Genomic DNA, 23,077 nt, shown 5'->3' on the forward strand with positions numbered 1-23,077 from the left:
ACTTGTGAAGCTCTCAATCCAAGTTAAAATATCATGTGTCTTTTTTACGAAAGATTGGCAATATGGTTGGCACAATTGAGCCACCCTCAATCGTAAATGTTGTCTTCTCGCTCTCGACAGAATTCATGTTTTCGAGTTCCGACAAATCGACAAACTTTAGGGCCAAAAAGTGTGTAACGAGTTTAGCACGAATACGGTGACGACCGGGACCCAAAATAAAAGCCTGGCAGTACCGTCACAAGTCACACTGTAAATATTTAGCCCATGTGAAGATGCTAAGCGAAACGATTTGCTAACCAGTGCACTCAAATTTGAAGAATTTATTCCACTACATAACACGTAACCAATAGGACATTTCCAATGTCCTCGTAAACCAACTAACATAAACACAAGAGCTTCAGTAGCAACCTTGTCTGGATCAAAAGCAACAACATCCGCACCAAAATTGACAAACCCTTCATAATTTCCTTTACTTCTGTTGTAAACAACCCCTGACTTAATGTACATACCATCAAAAAGAAGAGCGCAGTCCCTATACTCCGGATTATTTCTTGCTTTTTCTTGTAGAAATGAAAACACATCATCAAAAAACCCTGGTTCACAGTTTACACTGGAAGTCCAGTTTCAGATAGCGCTTGGACATGGCAATGTAAAAATCGTGCGTACAAAATTGTACGCTCGTGGAGAGTAAAAATTAAGTGTTAACGCAAACTTTTTAACTTCCTCTGAGTATCGACGGCCTGTAGCAGCACGATTTTTGTTCTTTAGGTCTGATTTTAAAATTTCCCCACCTACTCCTGAAAAGTTGTTATCGAGAATTGAAGCTGCGTCTGATGAAATAAATTTCTCTTTTCAAGCTTTTCACCAAACTACTTAGCGACTGAATTTTCGTTTCCTTACGTCGTAACTTTTGCTTAAGAGTTTTATTTTTCTTCGCAATTTTTTTCCTGGGACTACTTGCTACAGCATTTTGCGTTGGTATTGTCTCTTCTATTAGACTTTCCTCGAGCAAATCTATTTTAGCTTTTTCAGCGCTTGGTGATGATGTTTCTGTCTCTCTTCTAGCAGGAGGCTTTCTTTTTGACTTTTTAGATAGTAGTCTCTCCGGAAAAGCGAACACTGAACTTTAACTTGCGTTTATAGGCATTTTCAGTGTTATAATCATCGTGCAAAAAATGATCGCTGCAAAGAAAGCTGCTTGCGTTTGGGGTAAAGTTTTTTCGTTTCATAGCAATGACCCATCTTTTACAGAGGTCCTTATTTTCAATGGGAAATTTGTGAGAAGCTATGTTACTCTCTTTTGAAAAGCGATTTGTACATCCATACGCGGCGCACGATTTGACCATGAAAAATCGAAAATTACGCGCTTTGCAGCTAAAATGTGCTTCTTGAGCGTTGTTTTAGAGTTGAGGATGTTATACCTGTGTTTGTTTTTAATATTGATTGCTTTCAACGTTTTTCAACCATATATTTGAGTCAGTTTGACATGTAAACTATACTACCGTATATTGCGTGTTATGTTTTTTGCCACCTTTCAAGATGGCGCCCGCGAATAAAATTTGCCTCACCGTGACAACGGCAGTTAGCTATCTAGAGGATTGGGTATAAGTCATTGGCTCCGATCTCTCGATTTAGCTGCAAGTAGCAATTTGTGCGATTATTATAACACACTTCGAACTTGTTAGATTTGTCTAACAAATTGCGATTTATTACGGGTCATTGATAAAGAATATTAAATTTAGAAGTTGCAGATCGTGATGGATCTATGAAAAAGGAAAGTAAATTTACTATTACATGAATTTTTCAACACGTCATGCGACGTATTTGACGTAGTCTGGATCCGCCCCTGGAGGAGAACTTAGCACAACGTATCGGGGTGGATATCTATCGTAACATCAACGTGGAAAATTTCATCCCTGTTGCTGCCAAGGACAACAATCCGGATTTAATTGCAATAAGGTTTGTAAACATGTTGTTGTATGTATGGATTGTATGTTGATGATGTCTTTATCGACGTTATTGAAGCAGTAAACTTTGTTTACACATTTTGGCAGAAAGTGCACCATGAATGAATTTAATCATTGTTGCTTCATTCAGTTCATCGCTAATTTGCTATTACTATTAAAGTTGTGCATAGCAGTCAACCTTGCTTTTTTTGCCAGAAAATGTAATATACTGCAAAATATGTGGGCTTTGTTAGTTTATTATGTTCACAGTTCACACTCATGAATTTTCATTATGGATACAATTGGTTATTTTGTAGTTTAAAAGCTATCCTCATGAAATTTAGAAATTATTTTTAGTGCCTTTAAACAATTTATGACCACACCAACCTCTTGAGCTTGATAAAATATGTTTTATTTCTTGTTGTTACCATTTAGATCTAATGTAAGTGGAAATTGTATAGTTCTATTTCTATGGTGCTTGTTGGGGATAACTCTCTCATTACCACTCTCAGACTAATGACCTCCATTGAGCTGTTTTTAAATGCTGATTATTACTGTAGACATCCATGTCTCATTTCACTTTTTCACAGCCATAAGAATATATTCAGATCTTTGTCAGGTATGCTAGCTATGTGTGTATCATTTGAGGCAATGGATGCAGCAGGTAATATAGCATCTTCTAATTTGCTGTGGAAGGAGGCTTTGCTAAACTGTGCAGATAATAGGTGGCGCAGTTTCATTTGTTTATTGGCTTTAGCTTCTGTAACATCCAGAACTATATACTCTTACTATCCTGATTTTGATTCCTGCTCAGAAAAATGCCAGCTTTTGTTTAATCAAAGGATTGATCCCTGATCTCTGAAATCAGAACTCACAAATTTTGCTCATATAAGAATTTTATTTTGTTATGAAGGTTTACTTGATTCCTTTTCATCATTTCAGCACAATAATTATGTTCCATTATTATCTTATCAAAAGGGCTTAAGAGAAAATGCACTTTTCCTTCTTCTAAACCAAACAAAAGTACAACTCTGTTTAAACTGTCATTTTTAACTTCTTGTTCTAAAAGTCTTTATCCTCAAGGCTCTTTAAGTGCAACCAAATTTGATGGGTCCATTAAAACACCAACATCATCCCTGTCATCATCAAAAAGTGATGCTATTGATAAATTTTACTCTTCTTTTTCTAGCCGTGCCCTCTGGCATCTAATTCCACCTGTGATCATGAATTTGATGTTGCTTTTAGGGAAAGAGTAAAAGGCATGAACAGTTCTGAAATTGAGAAGCTTATTAAAAATGTTTTTATTCCAGATATTCATTATGAATTCCATCTGCTAATGGTAGATGGTTTCAGTGTGACTGGTTGCAAGATTATTCCTGGTTGTGTTACTCACCCAAATTAGATGGTGCATTTTGTCTTCCTTGTGTTTTGTTTGGACACAGATTTCCTAATAAGCTTGGTAAGATCAAAAAGCTTTTTATTGAACCACTTAGATATTGGCCTGATGCTAAGGCAGCTTTCAAACGCCATGAAAAGCAGTATCAGGGCTGCATTATGGCTCGGATGCTTTGATTAAGGATTTTCTTTACCAATCTTCAGGTAAAATGAAACCAATTGATATGGTGTTAGATTCTAATTTAAAAAATAAGATTTTAGTTAATCGTCGTAAACTGGTTCCTGTAGTTGACACGGTCATTCTTTCGGATCAATTAAATCTGCCTCTACGCGGTCATCGGGATGATTCCAAATATCACCCTGAAATAGTTAAATACTTGTGTCCAGGTGTAGGAAATTTTGTGAGGTTGCTTAACTACCGCGTTTGAGGTGGTGATGTTACTCTAGAGGTTCACTTAAAAGACCACCCTAAGAATGCTTCCTATGTTTTCAAAACCACTCAAAATGAGTTCAGAATCAGATGCTGTGGACAAACTGAACAAGTTTTCTCTGATGTTAAGAAAAGCAAGTATTATGCGATCATTGCTGATGAGACCTGCGAGATTTCTCATAAACAACAAATGTCACTTGTGCTTCGTTTTATTGATTCTGAGCTCATCGTCAGATAAATCGCAGCGACATCCCTGCTGACTGCACTTCATATTACTATAAGAGATCTATCACGATTCCTGTAGTCGATCATATAAATTTGGAGTTAACCAGAAGATTTGAAGAATTTTCTACTAATGTTAACTATGGTTTATATCTAATTCCATCATAATTAATTTCTTTTCTCTCTCATTCCAAGTCTGGATCCGCACGCTGGCAGGATAAGTTCACTTTATTTGCTACCATGTTTAATGATAATCTTCCAAATTCTATTGCTTTGGATGGTGAGCTTGAATTGTGGGAAACATATTGGAAATCTAAGGTAGTCTTCCTGATAATATTAGTTCAACCCTAAAAGCCATTAACTTTCCGGGGTTTGAGAATATTAAAGTTTTGTTGAGAATTTTAGGAATCATTCCCGTAACCTCTTGTGAGTGTGAGAGATCGTTTTCAGCTTTAAGGAGACTTTCGATTTTGTAGCCAGCCAAGAAGGATTATCAATGCTAAATCCTGTACCAAATATCAAGCAAAATAATCATACAATAATTTCAAATATAATAAGTTCTCTGTGGTACGCTTACCAATAATACATAAAGAATAAAACGACAACTGCTTTCCCAAGGAATCCATTGTTTTCTGAAGAGGAGTTTATGGCGGCTGAAACGTGAAGATAAATACTTTTAGAGATGAAAATAAAGTCTAAAAGACGTTCGCAAAATTTACATTCAATATGAACGCTACAATGATAAACACTAAAACATGACATGAAACAAAATTTGCGAAAAGTGAATATACATTGAAAACTGGCATGTGAAAATTTTTTATCTAAACAGATGTTGTGTTAAACGGGAAGAATCAGGTGAAACATGTCATGTAAAAATATTTCAATTAAAAACTTTCCGCGTATAGAATTAACATGTATACAGTGTATAAAATTTACAAACATAGCATGTGAATTGTGAACGTTACGTAAAGACATTTGTAGAGTAACTGATGACAATAAAGAAACCTCTTCAGCTTTCATGAGTTTGAAAACTTCACCAAACTGCGTGTGGTCGCCAGTTCCCGTTACTATCCCCTGCATTATAATTTTCAATTAATTTTCATTCGTAAACAAAAGCAAAGATAAAGTAACAACAAAAAAAAGAAACTGGAGCGAAACCTTCTAACGGCGGAGATCTTCGTGCTCATTAAAATCACTTCATAACACACTTAACATACATTTCCACACTTTATCACCCTGTACTTAACAATATTTAATTATGTGGAGCTCTCAGTACCTAGAAAGGGTTTGAAAATTTTCACCTTGTCTAATGCCGTTGTTAGCACTAAATACATTTAAAGAGTACAGTTTAAATTGTATGACGGTCTTAATGGTAAGGCCCAAAGGTCTTGACTTCTGTTTTTACCAACATAACAATAACATCACTTCAGAAAAGTTCATAAAGTTAAATACCATCCCTCCATTCACCATTTTATTTCATTTAGAAAAGCACAGTTCCCCCCTCCGGCTACACAAGAGTCCATCACAGACATAATGAAATTCACACCCTCTAAAGCCCTTCCTTCCTGGTACAACTACAAAAAACTCACCTTTCCATTTCCACAGCGAACCAACGTGCCCATAAACGCAACATTTTTTTTGCTCCGTAAGGCTACTGTTCGCTAAGGCTTCTGGTATTGATGACGTATATTTCCTCTGGGGTTCAGTTTCCTCAGTGAAGCTTGATTCATCAATTTCAAGGTCTACGGCCTAAACACAACAAAAATATCAAGGTGAGGAAGACAGCTGGTCTTCATATGGTGAATGAGTGAGGAAAATCAGTAAAGTTTTCAAAATGTATGTTCAGAAGCAGTCTAGGGAGAAACAGCTCACCTCAACCAATCGTATATCAGCTGGTACACGATCACCAGTAGCTATGACAACAATATCCCCACAAACTAATTCTTTAGCAAGAAAGTTTACCAATGAACCATTCCTAAAGCTAAAAATACAGAGAATATTTGACAAAGAAAAGGCATCCAACATATATAAACTGCTGATAACAACAAAACATTGACATTCTTAAGTTAAGAGTCCATGCACATGGTAGACATATATTGTCCAATTATAATGCTTACAATTCCAGATGCAAGCAGCAGCAATATCATAAGCTCTTTGAACTAAAAATTTATACAAATTTCTTTAATTTATATACTTCGCTACAGTGAGTACATCAGGAGTGATCTGACGTTGATTCTCGAGTCTTTTTATACTCCAGTCTGGTGTCATTAGAAGTGATATGATGGTGAAACTTGAGTCCTTTTATACCCCAGTCTAGTGTCTTTACCATAATTAATCTGATGTTGAAACTTAAATTCTTATATACTCCAGTCTAGTGCCCTCATCATAAGTGATCTGTTGTTGACACATGAGTACTTATACACTCCAGTCTAATGCCTTTATCATTGATCTGATGCAGCCACTCGATTCCTACTAGAAAAATCTTAACAGTTTAAAAATAGCCAACCAACCTGATCAAAATATTTTCGCCATATTGGAACTTTAGCTCCCGCATCAAATTCGTTCAACCCATATATTCTTGCACGTCTTTCGGCTTCAGATTTGTCCAAACCAGTAGATACATGAGTTACAAAGTCCCTTTCTACATCGTCGATGGACAAGCTAGACACTTTAGTTGATGGCATAAACGGCAACATTTTAATCTCCGGAGTCTTACTCTCACTATCTGTTTGAGATTTCGAATTCATTTAAACTGTACAGTTTTCGCTAGCCTCGCAGACGAGAAGAAACTGTTAGCGTGTTTTCATTTCGGATATCCCGAGGACATTTCTGTCAGCAGGTTAATTCAAAACAACTTAAACAAGCCAACATTACAGAAATTTTTAATTTTAATTGTCATAAATTTATTTGAGCATTCATTTGCAAACATCACAATCATGCCGGTCGGTACTTCATGTAAGTATTTTTATTCATAAATTTCACGCTCCTGGAGGGGGAGGTGGCTGTGTCCTTTCCAAGAGCTTATTACCATAAACTATTATTTGTCTTCCGATCAGGCAGAATTTATAATATTAATAATTAAATAATAGACATGGATTCATATTGCCTATAAAATTTTCCATACATCGTCCAATTCTGCGAAGAATTTAGCTATCAATTACTGTATAGGAAATACTTTACCATCTAAACTATTTTCCTTCTCCTCCTATAAGCCCCATACCCAGTGCAAACGCCCTCCCCCCCGTCAGTGAAAAATCCATCACAATCATGACCATCAAATCATTCCATAGAAAAATCCACCCGTGTTATAGTTCATACGCGCATTTAAGTCCATATGATTAATAGTGAGATGTTCACAGATCACTTCAGTAGTTCACAGATTCCATCCAAATTCCGGAAAATAACATACTATTGAAAATTTTGTTTTACGTTAAGAATAATTACAGCCAAATTTTTGTATATCTTGGAAAAGTTCGGTGTTCGTTGATATTTAATGATAAATTTTTTTATTGATATTTTTGCATTGATCTGAAAGATCTTGTTAGGAAGATTGTTTTACTCTTGAACACAATACATAGAAACACATATATATAAGGATTTCCGGTTGTATTTCATAGTTGATACATCTTGACTTACAATTCACTGACTGACAACGTCAATCAAAACATGAACGACTTATTATATAGAATGTAAACGGTCCATATAAAACATCCGTTTCCCAAAAAATTAATGCCATTTCCAACCACCCAATCTTCCTCCAAGAATGAACAAACAGTAAGTTCTTATTAATTGTATTCATACAAATTCTATTAGTTTACATCGAAGTTTCGAATACTTGGCTATCATTTGAAAAATTGTTTTGATTTAGTCAAATTTTATATTACATACGTATGATCTTATTTTAATTACAAAAAAATTTCTATGAGAATATCAAGTGTACGCTGCTTGAAATTTTGTGCAAGTTATTTCAAAATAGGTGGCAGAAGTCTCTTTTGGAATACTTGAATTTCTTTTTGAAATTCTTCACTAAATTAGAGAGCGAGGGAACTCTCTAGTTTAGTTAGAATGTTGTAAAAAAATCTTTTATGTGCATGTTTTTGTGTTTTTGTGCATGTTTATGATCATCTGCAAACACCGAAGAATGGAAGTCGAAGATTTTGTCTTCTCGAAACATGCCTTCTTTAAATTTTAATATCTTCTCCAAAAATAAGTAATAAATATTGGTTTAACTTACTGCAAGAAGCGTTGCTTGACAATGACAGGTTACGGCAATGTGGTTCTGAAAGAAATTGAAGCAAAGAAGATTTGATGAACGATACAAACAAATACATGCTTACATCTCTGTTCTGCTATTCTTGATCTTATCGACCTCTGCATCTGAAAAATACTGAGGAAAAAGTTGCAGTATGATGAAGCAAACAAGCAAACAACTGACAAACAAACACATACCGCAGTCTCAATCTTCATCGTTCAGTGCCATGAATAACTGTAAGAATAATGTTAAAATACAATCATGACGAACTGTAGGAGCATATAAATTTTCAAAAACCAGTGTTTGCAGACGATCTGTCGAAATTTCTATCAAAACTGGTACTTTACGATGATTTCAGAAAACAGCTGTAAACTGCAAACATTTACAGGAAAGGTTTACTTTAATGGCACAAAAGTTACTGTCAGATTTTTCAAACGAAGTCAATCATCTCCATTGAACATAATGGACAGACGAGCATTCATGACGAGCCCTCAAGTTGGATTCGAAAATTTGAAACAGTTTCCTCTCCCGAGGAATTATCTTTATGATTGCAATAGTTCTATACAATCATACAAAATAGCTATTTTGGCTAAATCATTTACCAAACATTAGAACATCACCGGAAGTTAAATTTTTATTGCTTTGTAGACACTGTTATAACATCCCTCAATATTATAACAGTGCAATCATAGGCACAAATAAACCATTAAATATTCAAAGTAGACGGCTAGTCTGACTGGCTCGTGATAATCATTTCGCATAGATGTTGAGTTTAAAGATTTTTGCAATACTCTGCCAGCGTATTGCAATTTCTCTTTTCAACCATGATGATTGATTTAATGTAAATTAGATTTTGTTTTAATTTTACACAAGATATGAGCGCAAGAAGCACTCTTATATTAACATGCTCTAAAGCATGTTAACTGATTTGTGCTAACATCTACAAAATTACTCCATGGTATATAGAAGCGCCAGTCAGTTGTTGCACAAGTACAACACATCTCTTTACTACCAAATCCCCCAGTTATTACCAAATCAAGCACGTGTCAGAACTAGGCAATAAGCAAACATAAGCTAGCTCTCTGTTGGTCGGTCGAATTATTGATATGGACAATGAAGAAGGATGTTTTGGGTCGAAGGATGATCTGTTTCTTCCGTTAGCAACATCTTGAAGTCAACTTTGTTGTCTAGAAATATAGAATACGAGAGAAATGAAATTGATTTTTCAGTATCGGAAATCATCGCACCATGAACTTATTATGTTCGTTAATAAATCACTAATCACTTTGGTTACTTCTTAGTACTTTAACATGGCTCTCTGATCAAATAATTTAGTATGTTCAGCATCATAAATTATTGTGACACCCTGGCTCTTGCGTTCACTTCATTGCCATCTTTTCTTATTATCGTCAGTGATTCTTAACCGTGTACACTTTTAAATTATTTGTTTTAAAATTGAGTTTCTTAGCCTGTGGCTGTCATAGAAAAATGATTTTCTTCTTTTCAACTTCCAATGGCAAAGTTACACAACGAGAAGGTGCTTTTGGTGCTGTCTTTGGTCATACTAGTCTTACAGCACAAGCAAAAGTGATTATTAATTGTCAAACAAGACAGAATAAATGAAGGATTAGAATCAACATGAGCATAAACAAAACAATATTCAAAAGAATTTCCGTTTTCCTGGTCTTTTAGGTCTCATGAGAAAACAAAATTGAATGCATGGTACACACGAATAGAATAAGCATAAACGATAAAACTTTATTTCTTTTTCTCTTCAGAGTTTACACAGAAAGACATGGAAATCTTCTTTCGTTTTCTCTTGTTCTTTTGTGTTCTTCTTTCAGCTAATGCCTAACACATTTCCTTAAGCCTGTGTAATGGTGTAACTTCGCTCTTTTGAGTGGGTGGGAGGAGCTTTAGGAATAAATTTGCCCATAAAAGCGTGGTGTTATTTTTATGTTGTTTCCTAAGCTGAAAGAAGTATAAAATATTGAAAAGAAGAATATGATTTTTGATGTTTTTTTCTGTAAACCCTCGAGAGAGTCATAAGCACGCTCGTTGCTTATGCTTGTGATTACGTAGATGTTAATGTTCCAACTTTTGCTTATTGTTTTTCTTTAACACTTTATTGACACTTGACACAACATTCAAAAATAGATATATTCTATTCAAACAGTTCATGAAAAAAATTATTGCTTTGTTCCGACAGTTGGATTGGCTGGATTTGAACAGGACGTTCTATACGAGAAGGGATTACGTTGGTTTTATTCAGTTATTTTGGGGATGATTGACGTATTATCAGTGTACCGTATGTCAAGAAGCATCCTATGGTGATACAGGTGAGCCATCACCCCTCAGATTAAGCTCTAGGATATGTTTGCTACAATGACGGAATCGTTGTAACAAAGTCTTCTGTTCTTACTTCATATGCTTCATCTTGTTTTATACAGTTTTCCAAAATGACTCAACTGTAAATATTGTAAAACAAGCACGATTAAAAGCGTGTATATAAATTTGTAAAATTTAAGAATTGCCCAAGAATTTGTCCAAACAATTAATTTTTTGAGAAATTTCCAGAAATTTCCTTCAAATAGGCCATTCTTTTCTGAGAAATTTCCTTAGAAATAAGACCACATTTGACCATCGTTATCATGTTAACTACTTCATGTAAAAGTTATATATCGTCTTCCAAGAAAACAACATAACAATTTTTAATTTTAAACCTCACAAGCATTCGTTCTCCGCAAGAATATTTCTCTCCACATATCTGTTGTAAAAGAGTGAAAGACAAATAATATTTTAAAGAACATATAAAGTTTTTTGAAAGCTGAAACAAGGTAATAGATATATATGTTATTGTTATGCCTGAGTCTGACTTTGACTTTCATAGCGGGAAATTGAAACGATATTTATTTTTATTTCTACATAGCAAAGATATTTAAGTTTTTTCCTACACAGCCAATATTGTGAATAATCTTTTGTATAACATCTCTAACTAAAGCAATATCGTTAAAATGGATAAAGTTCAAGAACTTTCTGAAGCACTGCCTTTACCAAGTCAGCCATTCTTAAACGTCGAAGTAAATGAATGCAAAGAAAGGTTAGTTCATAAAATGAACAAAGGACTGTATGCAGAAGGATATTGAATTGCATTTCATGTAATAATCTAGTTGAGTGAGTCTGTGTTAGTGAAACCATGCTACAGGTGAAACTAGGTAATGAACAAATCATGTTTTTGTTTTGTAAAGAAACTTGAATAATTTTAATATGTTACTAGATTGACGTCACTGGTCATATGTTGTGCTTCAACAGACTCACTTCTTCAAATACCACTGTGCTGTCAAAACGTGAACAAAACCATTTATTCAATTTGATAATAAGCATTAACATCTTAATAGTATTTACCACTTTATTTTAGCACTATCCCAGAGTATAGAATTATAAAGCTTGTCAAAGACTTTCTTATCAACATGAAAACAATTCATGGCGACTCATGTTTCGTAGAATTTGTTGATCCTTTTTTAATGGAACATGTCAAGAGCATAACTATTGTGTATGACACAGATAATTTTTCAACATATGGCAAGGTTATTGACCCTATGATCAGACAATATTTACTTTCGCATGTGTGAGAGTAGGTTGTTCACACCCCCCTGGTATGTCACACATCCCTTTTTGTTGAACCCCACGGAAAAGAAAATGCAAGAACTCTTAGAGGATTGACTTAGTTTGATAATGAAGATTTACATGAAGTACATATTTCTGTCAAACCTTCATAATTCTTTTAACAGATAATTGATTTGAAAAAGTTATGCTAAAGTATCATGTCTATCAACTTCATGATGGGGGGCATGGATATGAAGAACTTGAGGATGATATATCTGCTCCAGACAACTGGCTTTTGCCTACAGGTGGGTAAATTTTGCCTGCAGGTGGTCAACTCACTTCAGTCCCAGGTCTTTTGCTTTCACGAGTTATAAGTATTAGCAACTAATACAATTAATTCATCATTTTAGAGGATTTTCAGGGCTTGTGGGAAAGCTTGCTCTTTGACTCGGATGTGAAAAATCAGGTTGTTCTTCATAATGAACATTTAATGATTTCTCTCGTGAGCGAAGTTTAAATTGTAGCTTGTTAAGGACGTCTTTAGCGCCGAAATAAGTTAACGTTTAAACAGTTAGCTGTCAAAACGTCAAATAGATTTTTTAAGGATTTTCCTAATTTCTCCTATTTTCCAATGTACATTATGTACTCGGAGTTACTGATCAACGGAGTTACTGATCTGCTAACTTATTAATCTCTAATATTTTCAAAAGGTTTACGCAAGCGATGACATTGTGCACCGTAGTGGTGACAAAGCTTACTTAGTAAACATTAAAATACACATCTCAGCAATTCTAGCGAGTTATATCGATTAAAAATGTTAAAAATTTTGTTGTTCTAATTTATTTACGAAAGTATATGTCGTGCCATGACTATGATATTTCATGTATCTCATTTTATCTTATTTTTTAGTTGCTAAAATATGCGGCAACGACACTTCTCTTCTCCGACAGGTTTGTCGTGTGAAATGAAACTATTGAACTGAAGACTTTTAGAGAAGCCAAATTGCAAAATCGTTCGTTTTTCCATCTTTTTAAAATCACTCCCAAACAATGACATTTCAAAGTATATATTAGTCACGTGTTTGAATCATATTTTAGAGGCGTGGATTTCAACATCATCTCGTGAAATAAAGTTATCTTATTGCATGGTAAGTTAGTTTCCTTGGTAACCAGACGTGAGTCCTTGCGTCATCGTCCGTCACGTGTATCTTTTTACGAATCAAATTAGATTCTATTTTTGCGTGTGTTGACTTTGTAACAACTCTCATCTTAACGGAGTAAATCTCTTATCACTCATAACATTCAAGATTGAAAAATCACATATCAAAGTATTGATAAGAATAAGTTAGCTACAATCAGATAGAATGAAACGCGAGAGACGTGATGGTGTTTTAACGAGCCAACTATTAAATGACGTCAAGGCTACCATGTTTGTGTACCGCTGTGACGTCACTCGAAAACAAACAACGAAGCCAATCAAACACCAGCATTTACCACTCATAGTACATCATGTTTGTCTTCACGTGATCTACTGCAAATATCCAGAAGAATGAGTTGAGCTTTTCTTTAAAACTTTCACAGAGCCAACCGGTACTGGTGAAACATCCTTATGCAAGGCGCTTGCTCAAAAATTATCCATACGACTTTCTAAAAGGTAAAAACACTACATTTTATTTTGATGTTACGTAAATCGCAATCCATTACTATCCATGTGTGTACTGCAACTAATATTGCCACGTAATTTTATTGTTATGTCGTGAATTATAAATACAAAGTATAATCCGAAAAAGGACATGTTGTAAACTCAACATCAAATTTAGAAAACAAGACGATTAAAATGTAAATATTACACTTTCAATTGTTTTGCTTTGTAACTTTATTTAAGTTTACAAGATGTTCTTTTGGCATTATCTTTACTTTGTTTTAATGAAATTGTCGTCTACCTAAGGATTATGAACTATAAATTAAAGTGTGTTTCTACTTTTGAATCCTTAGATTTAACTATGGCCAGCTTATTGAAATAAACATTCACAGTTTATTTTCCGAGGTAGGCATCATTTTGAATAGCTCAAAGCAACATCACCGAGTGCGAAAATCCTCTGGAACCAAAAATTACATTGCATAAATTTTCCGTGAAACCTTTGTCGTCACCCCCTGTCAATATAAAATGCACGGCTCACATCAAAATATCAGTTCGGAAAACTGACATTTATATACCTGGGATTGAGATGTCGTTAAAGTTAATAAATCTAATTCCGTATCACAAAATGATCATATCCAATTGAAAATAGCATCTGTAATTTAAAATGTACATTGACATTATCTTTCCCTAAAAACAGAGTGGATTGACGACAAATAAACTTTAGTTTGCGTTCTTATCGACGAGGTAAACTTTGCTTAAACATTTCTTTCTTAATGCTCATGGTCAGATAGATGAGAAATCATTTACTATTTGTGTTTCTTGTTTCACAAAATACCCGAAGCACATGTACGCTTGTCGGTAATGTTTAAGGAAAATACCTTTGCTATCCATATCTTTTACTTCTGAAGGTTGAAAGTTTAACATCGGCAAGAAAATCTGCGTTGAACGGACAAGAACCTTCAGATGCCATTCGTGTTGTGAATGCATTTCTCACTCAAATTGACCATATAAAACTGTAAATGCAAAATATAAGCAGAATATGCATTTCGGCGAACATTGCGTTCTCATGGATTTTTTAGTGAACTAAGAGATTGTATTCGGTTATATGAACGGCGAGGCCAGCCGGCAGGGTTGTTGCGTTATGTATTATTTAATAAAATAGAGAGTAGAAAATAGTTCTAAAGATAGCAAATACCATAGTAAATGGTAAAAGTAATATAATAAGTTGATAGTTCTTACAAGAACTGTTGTAAGTAAAGAGCACTAACCCAATAAATTAAACGACACGATGCATTTCGGCAGACTACTCCTCAGGTGTCAACGTCTGCTGAATGAAAATTTACAATCTACCGATATTTATAATGCCAAGACAACAGTCTTTATCAACTTATTATATTACATTTACCATTCACTATGGTATTTGCTATCTTTAGAACTATGTATTATTTCTTTCTCTACAATGTTGTCGCTTTTACAGGGAGTAAAAGCACGAAAATATTTATATGACATGAACAAACTTGCTTGATGACAACTTTGCTCAGTCAAATACTTATTATCTATCAATTACGTATTTACAGAAGTCTTGATTTGAACTACATTTATGCGTTTATTTGCTAAACCTAGTCTTCCCCAATGTTGTTTTCTTCTTATTTCAGACATCCTAATGTAATTATATTGACAACATCGAACATAACTAGAGCCATAGACGTTGCGTTCGTGGACAGATTGAAAATATGTTTGTGACTCGAAAGTTTTTTAATTCACTTTCTCATCTAACTTCGCTATTTGTTCGCCCACAGAGCCGACATCAAACAGTATATTGGTCCGCCATCAGCCAAAGCTATTTACAAAATTTACCATTTGTTTGTATGTAACTTATGTCTTCTTGTGCACGTGATCAACGAAATGGCTGCCGGTCAATTATGTTTTCTGGCCAAAAGGAACGCCGAAATGGCTTACCGCAACCTATCATCATATACAATATAAAACAACAATTTGCCTCGTGAAGTATATCCCCTCTTCTCAGTACTTTGTACCTTTACGTCTACTGCTTTATTTCCATACCACAATATAGTCGTTTGTGCAAGTTATACAAACATGTTGCTTAAATAGAGATGTGTGCAGCTATATAGAAATTGATTGCAAACGATTGCATTGTAGATAATTTTTTAATAATCAAAATTAATGTTCACCGTTTCATCACAGACCAGTATCATATCACCAGTATCATATCTGCGCTTGCCCAGATAATTTCTTTGATAATTTGCGATTAAGGGATAATTGCCACAGATGTAGTGCAAGTACATCTAGTTAGTCGTTGCCATGACTATAAACAATTAGTCGAGTGGGCTGGGAATGCTCGAGCGCATGCGCAGATGATTTCTCCATTAAATTGTTACTAAACATGCTATTTACTTCAAAATAGGGGCTAGTAGATGCAATTGGTCGTCGCCATGACCATGAACATTGGCAGCCAATCAATTTAGCTGCGCATGCTCAGTTGATATCTTTAATAGTTTGTTAATAAGCAAGTTATATACTCCCTAATTGATGCTAGTAAATGTAGTTGGTCGTTTCCATGACTATCAACTCGGACAATTGGTCAAGTGGACTTTGCATGCTTGAGCGCTGCATGCCTGCGTACTGCGCATGCTTAGATGATCTTCTTATATTTTTGTGACCAAGCGATTAATTACTCAGAAAGTGATGAAAATAGGTCCAGCTTGTTGTTGCCATCACTATGAATATGAAAAATTTGTTAAATGACTAAATTTCTCATTATGATTGAAATTAATGATTTCCCAATATGTGACCAAGTGAACCACAGAAGGATGCAAGCTTGTTCTGTTTGTCATTGCCATGATTGTAAACTCGAACAGTTTGTTGAGTTGTTTGTGCATGTTCAGATGAGTTCTCAAATAATTTAGGACTGAGGTTTAAAATATACCGTCTTAATACTTGCAACATAAATAAAATTTAACTTTGTATTACATCTACATTTAAGGCGTAAAGATTTTTCTTTGTTATCGTAGTCAGTAGTTATCAAGTAATGGACCACTCTCAAATAATCACGAATATTGGTTGACTTTTGGTTAGGTTTCTTTGGGAGGCCCTTCTCCTTTGAACTTGCAAGGAGCAGTCAAGCGTCTCACTGTGATAAACCTACGAAGTATTTCTCTCATTTTCTTGTTTAGAAAAGTTATCAACTAAGTGGTCGAACTCTTCGTAAACTACCATTCCTTGCACATGCGCTGTATTCGAAAGTAAGTAATACGAATTAAAGCCTTCACCCGTGTTCTTTGTTGTACATGCATGTACTTATATTGTCCCTCAAACCTACGTAATAGGCACAAACGATAACCTCAGAAGAGTTTTTGAATAATCTTTCAATGATTGTTGACAAGCAGTTCAAAGAAAAAGAGAATCTTTGTTCAGTTGGTGAAGAAAAAAGCGTGCAAGCGTGATCTTTTAACGATTGTATACTTTTATACATTCATAAAATCTTTGGATATGCTTTGTTGAAGATTAAGATTTTTTATTGCTCAATTTAATTTGGTAAGATAGATCACAAAGTTTGCTAATTTATATTGGTACTTTGAGACTCCTTACATGACGTTTCCCCAACACACCCGAGGTCAAAGGCAGCAATGTGTATAGTTCGTTATTGAGGATAATGTGTAGATTATTTTAAATAGGGAAGGATATTTATACGATATAGTTAATTGTAACTGTTTAATTTCAACGTATGTTTACATTAAATTACATCCTTAAGCCAACTTTACTAATATTGATCGCTATTTTCATGTTATACATCTATAATCATCTTGTTAAAGATTTGAAGCTCTGCTACGATAATACAGGTTTGTACTGCTATCTCATCTTTGTTTGTTGCCTATCTGATAGCATGTCAACTCCGGGGACCAGATTTTTTATCGAGATTTATATGACATTAGAGATTGTCGTACCTCAGTCTAATATCTTGAGCATGAACGATATGTTGTTGAAAGATAAGTTTACATATACTCTAGCGTAGTGTCTTCATCAGGAGTGATCGAATGTTGAAACTTGAGTCGCAATATGCTCCAGTCTTATGATTTGTCAGGAGTGATCTTTTATTGAAAGTTTCGCTAATGTTATTTAACCATGTTATCTAAAAACTTTATCCTCCATATGCATGTGAAACATGTTTTTACAAATGCATGTGAAACTCGTCAACACTTTGTTACGGCATTCGTAATATCCGTGACAACGTTAAAAATGTTTTTATTTTTCTACAACTTTATACCTGCATATTGCATGTCATATCCAAGCTTTCCTTTGATTTGACGGGAAATGGTTTTTATTCACTCTTACATCTTCTGCCTTTATAATTAGTCGATCTGTATTTCTAAACTAATATTTACAAATGCCCCAAGAGAATCTTTTTATTTTATTAGCTCTTCTACAAATACAATACCATGTCCGACTATTTGATTGCACGAATTTTTTAATTTGATCACGTTTTTTTGACACGTGTGTTTACCATGGGAAAGATGGATTGCTTAAACGTACCTAGTTGTTTAGACTACTTGGATCCATAGTTATCCTGTAATGTATACTCTTGTGAAGCACCAATGAGCATACGTAGTGTGTCTTCTATAACCTCTATTCTTGTTCTCCACTTCATCATCTATCCATATTTGTTCTGTTTAGTTCTCAGCTCAACACAACCCTTGTCTTAAGTTCCTAAACCTTCATCTACCCAAGAAAGATCTCTGATCTCTGGTGGTAACATGTTAGGTATGGCTAGTGGTTGGTCATCGTCATTGAGCCTTGTGACAACAGTTCAGTATACGTTAATTGTCCTGAAGACGTTGAGAATGTTGCTAGTAAAGCGTCGCCTTAACCAGAAGTTAGTTTTCATGGTATGCTAACGGATTACGCAAACGTTGTTAGGAATAAGTTCTCAGCTCAACACAACCCTTGTCTGAAGTTCCTAAACCTTCATCTACCAAGAAAGATCTCTGATCTCTGGTGGTAACATGTTAGGTATGGCTAGTGGTTGGTCATCGTCATTGAGCCTTGTGACAACAGTTCAGTATACGTTAATTGTCCTGAAGACGTTGAGGAGGTTGCTAATAAAGCGTCGCCTTAACCAGAAGTTAGTTTTCATGGTATGCTAACGGATTACGCAAACGTTGTTAGGAATAAGTTCACATAAAATGGTTATGGTCTCGTTCCATCATATTATGAGAAGGTTTCATGTTCATCCTGTATCTTTCACCAATGTTACAAATACTTAGTTTTTTTATGCTTTTTGAAATTGTCGTTTTTATGACTATTATTTTAGAGCATAGACATTGAAAAATCGTGTGGTAGTACAGGTATTTTCAACATTTTTTTGTTGAAAAATTCTCTAGTTTCAATTCTTCGAAATTTCTCATCTTAAATGTCACCTTTACTTTAGAATCCTTTCGATACGAGAAATCGTCGGGATTTGAGGTACTTTATACGATATATTGAATTTAAGTTTTATAGCGTTAATAACTCGTGTGTTTACCATGGGAAAGATGGATTGCTGAAACGTACCTAGTTGTTTAGACTACTTGGATCCATAGTTATCCTGTAATGTAAACTCTTGTGAAACACCAATGAGCATACGTAGTGTGTCTTCTATAACCTCTATTCTTGTTCTCCACTTCATCATCTATCCATATTTGTTCTTGTTTATTTCTCAGCTCAACACAACCCTTGTCTGAAGTTCCTAAAACCTTGATCTACCCAAGAAAGATCTCTGGTGGTAACATGTTAGGTATGGCTAGTGGTTGGTCATCGTCATTGAGCCTTGTGACACCAGTTCAGTATACGTTAATTGTCCTGAAGACGTTGAGGAGGTTGCTAGTAAAGCGTCGCCTTAACCAGAAGTTAGTTTTCATGGTATGCTAACGGATTACGCAAACGTTTTTAGGAATAAGTTCTCAGCTCAACACAACCCTTGTCTGAAGTTCCTAAAACCTTCATCTACCCAAGAAAGATCTATGATCTCTGGTGGTAACATGTTAGGTATGGCAAGTGGTTGGTCGTCGTCATTGAGCCTTGTGACACCAGTTCAGTATACGTTAATTGTCCTGAAGACGTTGAGGAGGTTGCTAGTAAAGCGTCGCCTAAACCAGAAGTTAGTTTTCATGGTATGCTAACGGATTACGGAAACGTTGTTAGGAATAAGTTCACATCAAATGGTTATGGTCTCGTTCCATCGTATTCTGAGAAGGTTTTATGTTCATCCTGTATCTTTCACTAAAGTTACAAATATTGAGTTTTTTATGCTTTTTGAAATTGTCGTTTTTATGACTATTATTTTAGAGCATAGATGTTGAAGAATCTTGTGGTAGTAGAGGTATTTTCAACATTTTTGTTGAAAAATTCTCTAGTTTCAATTTTCTCATCTTAATTTCCACCTTTACTTTAGAATCCTTTCGATACGAGATATCGTCGGATTTGAGGTACTTTATACGATATATTTAATTTAAGTTTTATAGCGTTAATAATCATCTGTTCATCGTAACTTTGCTATAATTCTATGGATAAATTATGTTTTATATATAACAGATTATTGATGATCCTACTTCACCTGAAGGTGTTCAGCAAGAACGACGTATGAAGTTACTGTCGTTAATTTATAATATAACCCTTCATAAAGGGTTTGATTGTCGAAATTATTAATGTCATGGTTGTTTCAGACCAATGGAATGAGTATGATCAATGAATTCTCGACTTGTTATTTGCTAATAACTCAAATATATTTATTTTCAAATTTCTTAGCTTAATAAATGTTATCTTTGTAGAAACTATTATAACAAAGTACATAATCCCTTTTCCGTGAAGCCCATGGATGCGTTCGTTCATGATGAAAGAGTCATATTGTATAAGGAGGCTCTCGTTCATCAGAGAGTTATGAGAAAATACGTTGTAAAGGTACTAAGTAAAAACATATAAACATGCTTAGTGTTTGTTTAACTTATAGTTCAAAAGGCAAAGTTGTTTGAACCTTTGAAGTATCCTTGGACGTTCTAGTTTTTATGAGAAAGTTCTTGTAAAAAAGACAAATTTTGAAAATCAAAGAATCCCGTTTTCGGTCCATGCCTCCCGATACCCATAGATAGTTGATCACTAGAGAGTCGCATGTTAACTAAGGGAACCACATAATCATTGTTTGTTTTCCATGAAACATATGGATGGTTTGCTCGTGATACATGAGAAACAGTAAATGAGAGAGTTAATCAGAAAGATATAAACCGATAAAATTGATATAAAACTTGTCTAAGGTTGTCTTTATGTAAGTGTCAGACAGGGTCATAAGAAAATTGAAACATTACTTGGTTTGCTTTATGAGAAAACAAAATAAAATTCGAAAGCAAAAACCCCGTTTTCTGTCCATGCCTCCCGATACCTTCTTGAGCGCAAGGCAGGAAACGCCGCATGTTAACGTTTCGGTAGGAGATTCGGCCCCTCCACCTACTGGGAGATGCAATAGCAAGCTTCCGCCCATCAGACCCTGAGATCACCTGCGATAGATTTTGCTCAGGGTACGCAGGAATCGGTCGCCACCGAAGTGAGGGCCCCTAAGCCACTGCATACTATATCGCACAGCTTCCTGCTAGTTGACATCTACTATATGAAGTTTTAGCTTTATGTATATATACCAAAATTTAAAGGCGTACGAAAGTTGTGGGATGATTGTTATCGTTACCGCGCATGCGCAGATGATTTGTCTTAAAACGTGTGACTGAGCGAGCTAATTACTCCAAAATCAATACTAGTACATCCAGTTGACCAAACTTTACCAGTAACCCAAGTTCATGGTCATGGCAACGACCAACTGCATCTACTAGCACCAATTTTAAAGTAAATAGCATGCTTAGTAACAATTTAATATAGAACTCGTCTGCGCATGCGACCGATCATGCGCACTCCACTCGAGTAATTGTTCATAGTCATGACAACGACAACTATATGTACTTGCACTACATTTGTGTCAATTAACTCACTTAGTCGCAAATTATCAAAGAAATCATCTAGTCATGCGCAGTAACGATAACAATCATCCCACAAGTTTCGTACGCCTTTAAATTTTGGTATATATATATAAAGCTAAAACTTCATATAGTAGATGTCAACTAGCAGTGGAACTAGGTGCGATATATTATACAGTATCTTAGGGGCCCTCACTTCGGTGGCGACCCTTCTCTCCCAGCGTACACTGAGCAAAGCCTATCGCAGGTGATCTCAGGCTCTGATGGACGGAAGCTTGCTATTGGCATCTCCCAAGTAGGATAGCGTGGAGGGGCCGAAATCTCCTACCGAAACGTTAACATGCGGCGTTCTAGTGCCTTGCGCTTATGAAAGTATGGGAAGCATGGACCGAAACGGGTTTTCTGTTGAATTTTATCTTTTTGTTTTCTTCTCATAAAACAAACCAAGCAATGTTTCAATTAATTTCTTATGACCCTGTCTTTTTCTGACACTTATAATTAAAGACAACCTTAAACAAGTTTTACAAGAATTTTATCGGTTTATATCTTTCTGATTTAACTCTCCCATTTACTGTTTCTCATGTATCACGAGCAAACCATCTATATGTTTCATGGAAAACAAACAAGGATTATGTGGTTCCCTTAGTTAACATGCGACGCTCTAGTGCTCAACTATCTCGGGGTATCAGGAGGCATCGACCAAAAACGGGATTCTTTGGTTTTCAAAATTTATCTTTTTCTTTACAAGAATTCTTCTCATAAAAAAAACTAGAACGTCCAAGGATACTTCAAAGGTTGAAAAAATTTCTCCCTTTTTGAACTTTAACTTAAACAAACACTAAGCATGTTTATACGTTTTTTACTTAGTACCTTTTACAACGTAACTTTCTCATAACTATCCCGTGATGAACGAGAGCCTCCTTATACAATATGACTCTTTCATCATGAACGAACGCATCCATGGGCTTCACGGAATAAAGGGATTATGTACTTTGTTATAATAGTTTCTACAAAGATAACATTTATTATGCTAAGAAATTTGAAAATAAATATATTTGAGTTATTAGCAAATAACAAGTCGAGAATTCATTGATCATACTCATTCCAATTGGTCTGGAAGAACCATGACATTTATAATTTTGACCATCCAATCCTTTATCAAGGGCTATATTGTTAATTAACGACAGTAACTTCATACGTCGTTCTTGCTGAACACCTTCAGGTGAAGTAGGATCATCAATAATCTGTTATATATAAAAACATAATTTATCCATAGATATATAGCAAAGTTACGATGGACAGATGAGAGTTATTAACGCTATAAAACTTAAATTCAATATATCATATAAAGTACCTCAAATCCCGACGATTTCTCGTATCGAAAGGATTCTAAAGTAAAGATGAAAATTAAGATGAGAAATTTCGAAGCAACTCTCCAAAAACTCCACAAACTCTCCAAGCTCATGGTAACGACCAACTGGATGTACTAGTACCGATGTTGGAGTAATTAGCTCGCTCAGTCACACGTTTTAATACAAATCATCTGCGCATGCGCAGTAACGATAACAATCAT

General features: G+C 35.1%; 1 protein-coding gene, 4 long non-coding RNA genes and 1 pseudogene across 8 annotated transcripts in view; 2 read left to right on the plus strand and 4 right to left on the minus strand.

Moving 5' to 3' along the window:
* The window catches only part of LOC124443151, a 21,442-nt gene extending 11,512 nt beyond the window's left edge, over positions 1–9,930 (minus strand). Inside the window, exons 1-2 of the long non-coding RNA XR_006947525.1 lie at positions 9,493–9,930; positions 2,723–2,728 (exon numbers count right to left, since the gene is read on the minus strand). This is a non-coding gene — a long non-coding RNA (uncharacterized LOC124443151). The remainder of the gene's footprint in view (positions 1–2,722; positions 2,729–9,492) is intronic.
* LOC124443154 lies at positions 4,108–4,647 on the minus strand. The gene is made up of 2 exons (XR_006947528.1): positions 4,571–4,647; positions 4,108–4,499 (listed from the first exon to the last, which is right to left on the minus strand). It is a non-coding gene; the product is annotated as an uncharacterized LOC124443154 (long non-coding RNA).
* On the minus strand, positions 4,919–6,944 carry LOC124443135 (calcium-transporting ATPase type 2C member 1-like). 4 transcript variants are annotated; one of them, XM_046993669.1, is made up of 5 exons: positions 6,504–6,943; positions 5,866–5,974; positions 5,583–5,742; positions 5,211–5,269; positions 4,919–5,067 (listed from the first exon to the last, which is right to left on the minus strand). In XM_046993669.1, the coding sequence occupies exons 1-4, from the start codon at positions 6,545–6,547 to the stop codon at positions 5,250–5,252; spliced, it is 333 nt and encodes a 110-aa protein (XP_046849625.1). In that variant the 5' UTR covers positions 6,548–6,943; the 3' UTR covers positions 4,919–5,067; positions 5,211–5,249. The 4 variants fall into 4 exon arrangements, with proteins under 4 accessions (XP_046849625.1, XP_046849626.1, XP_046849624.1 ...); XM_046993670.1 differs by lacking the exon at positions 5,211–5,269 and having other exon boundaries at positions 4,919–5,098; XM_046993668.1 differs by lacking the exon at positions 5,211–5,269 and having other exon boundaries at positions 6,504–6,941.
* A 1,084-nt stretch (positions 9,931–11,014) lies between the features above and the next one.
* On the plus strand, positions 11,015–16,905 carry LOC124443149. Its single transcript, XR_006947523.1, has 3 exons — positions 11,015–11,025; positions 16,687–16,755; positions 16,840–16,905. It is a non-coding gene; the product is annotated as an uncharacterized LOC124443149 (long non-coding RNA).
* LOC124443129 lies at positions 11,062–15,709 on the plus strand (annotated as a pseudogene).
* On the minus strand, positions 12,902–13,965 carry LOC124443150. Its single transcript, XR_006947524.1, has 2 exons — positions 13,832–13,965; positions 12,902–13,497 (listed from the first exon to the last, which is right to left on the minus strand). It is a non-coding gene; the product is annotated as an uncharacterized LOC124443150 (long non-coding RNA).
* Positions 16,906–23,077: the final 6,172 nt, after the last annotated feature.

This window comes from Xenia sp. Carnegie-2017, unplaced genomic scaffold (assembly GCF_021976095.1).
Source record: "Xenia sp. Carnegie-2017 unplaced genomic scaffold, XeniaSp_v1 HiC_scaffold_20, whole genome shotgun sequence".
Classification (NCBI taxonomy): domain Eukaryota; kingdom Metazoa; phylum Cnidaria; class Anthozoa; order Malacalcyonacea; family Xeniidae; genus Xenia; species Xenia sp. Carnegie-2017.

Bases quoted from the DNA above. Each gene is read 5' to 3' on its own strand.
- LOC124443135 (XM_046993667.1), bottom strand. From the start codon at position 6,547: ATGCGGGAGCTAAAGTTCCAATATGGCGAAAATATTTTGATCAG. The intron at 5,975-6,503 runs GTTGGTTGGCTA...CTGTATTTTTAG, and splicing joins GGCGAAAATATTTTGATCAG to CTTTAGGAATGGTTCATTGG. The intron at 5,743-5,865 runs GTGAGCTGTTTC...TGTTGTGTTTAG, and splicing joins CTGATATACGATTGGTTGAG to GCCGTAGACCTTGAAATTGA.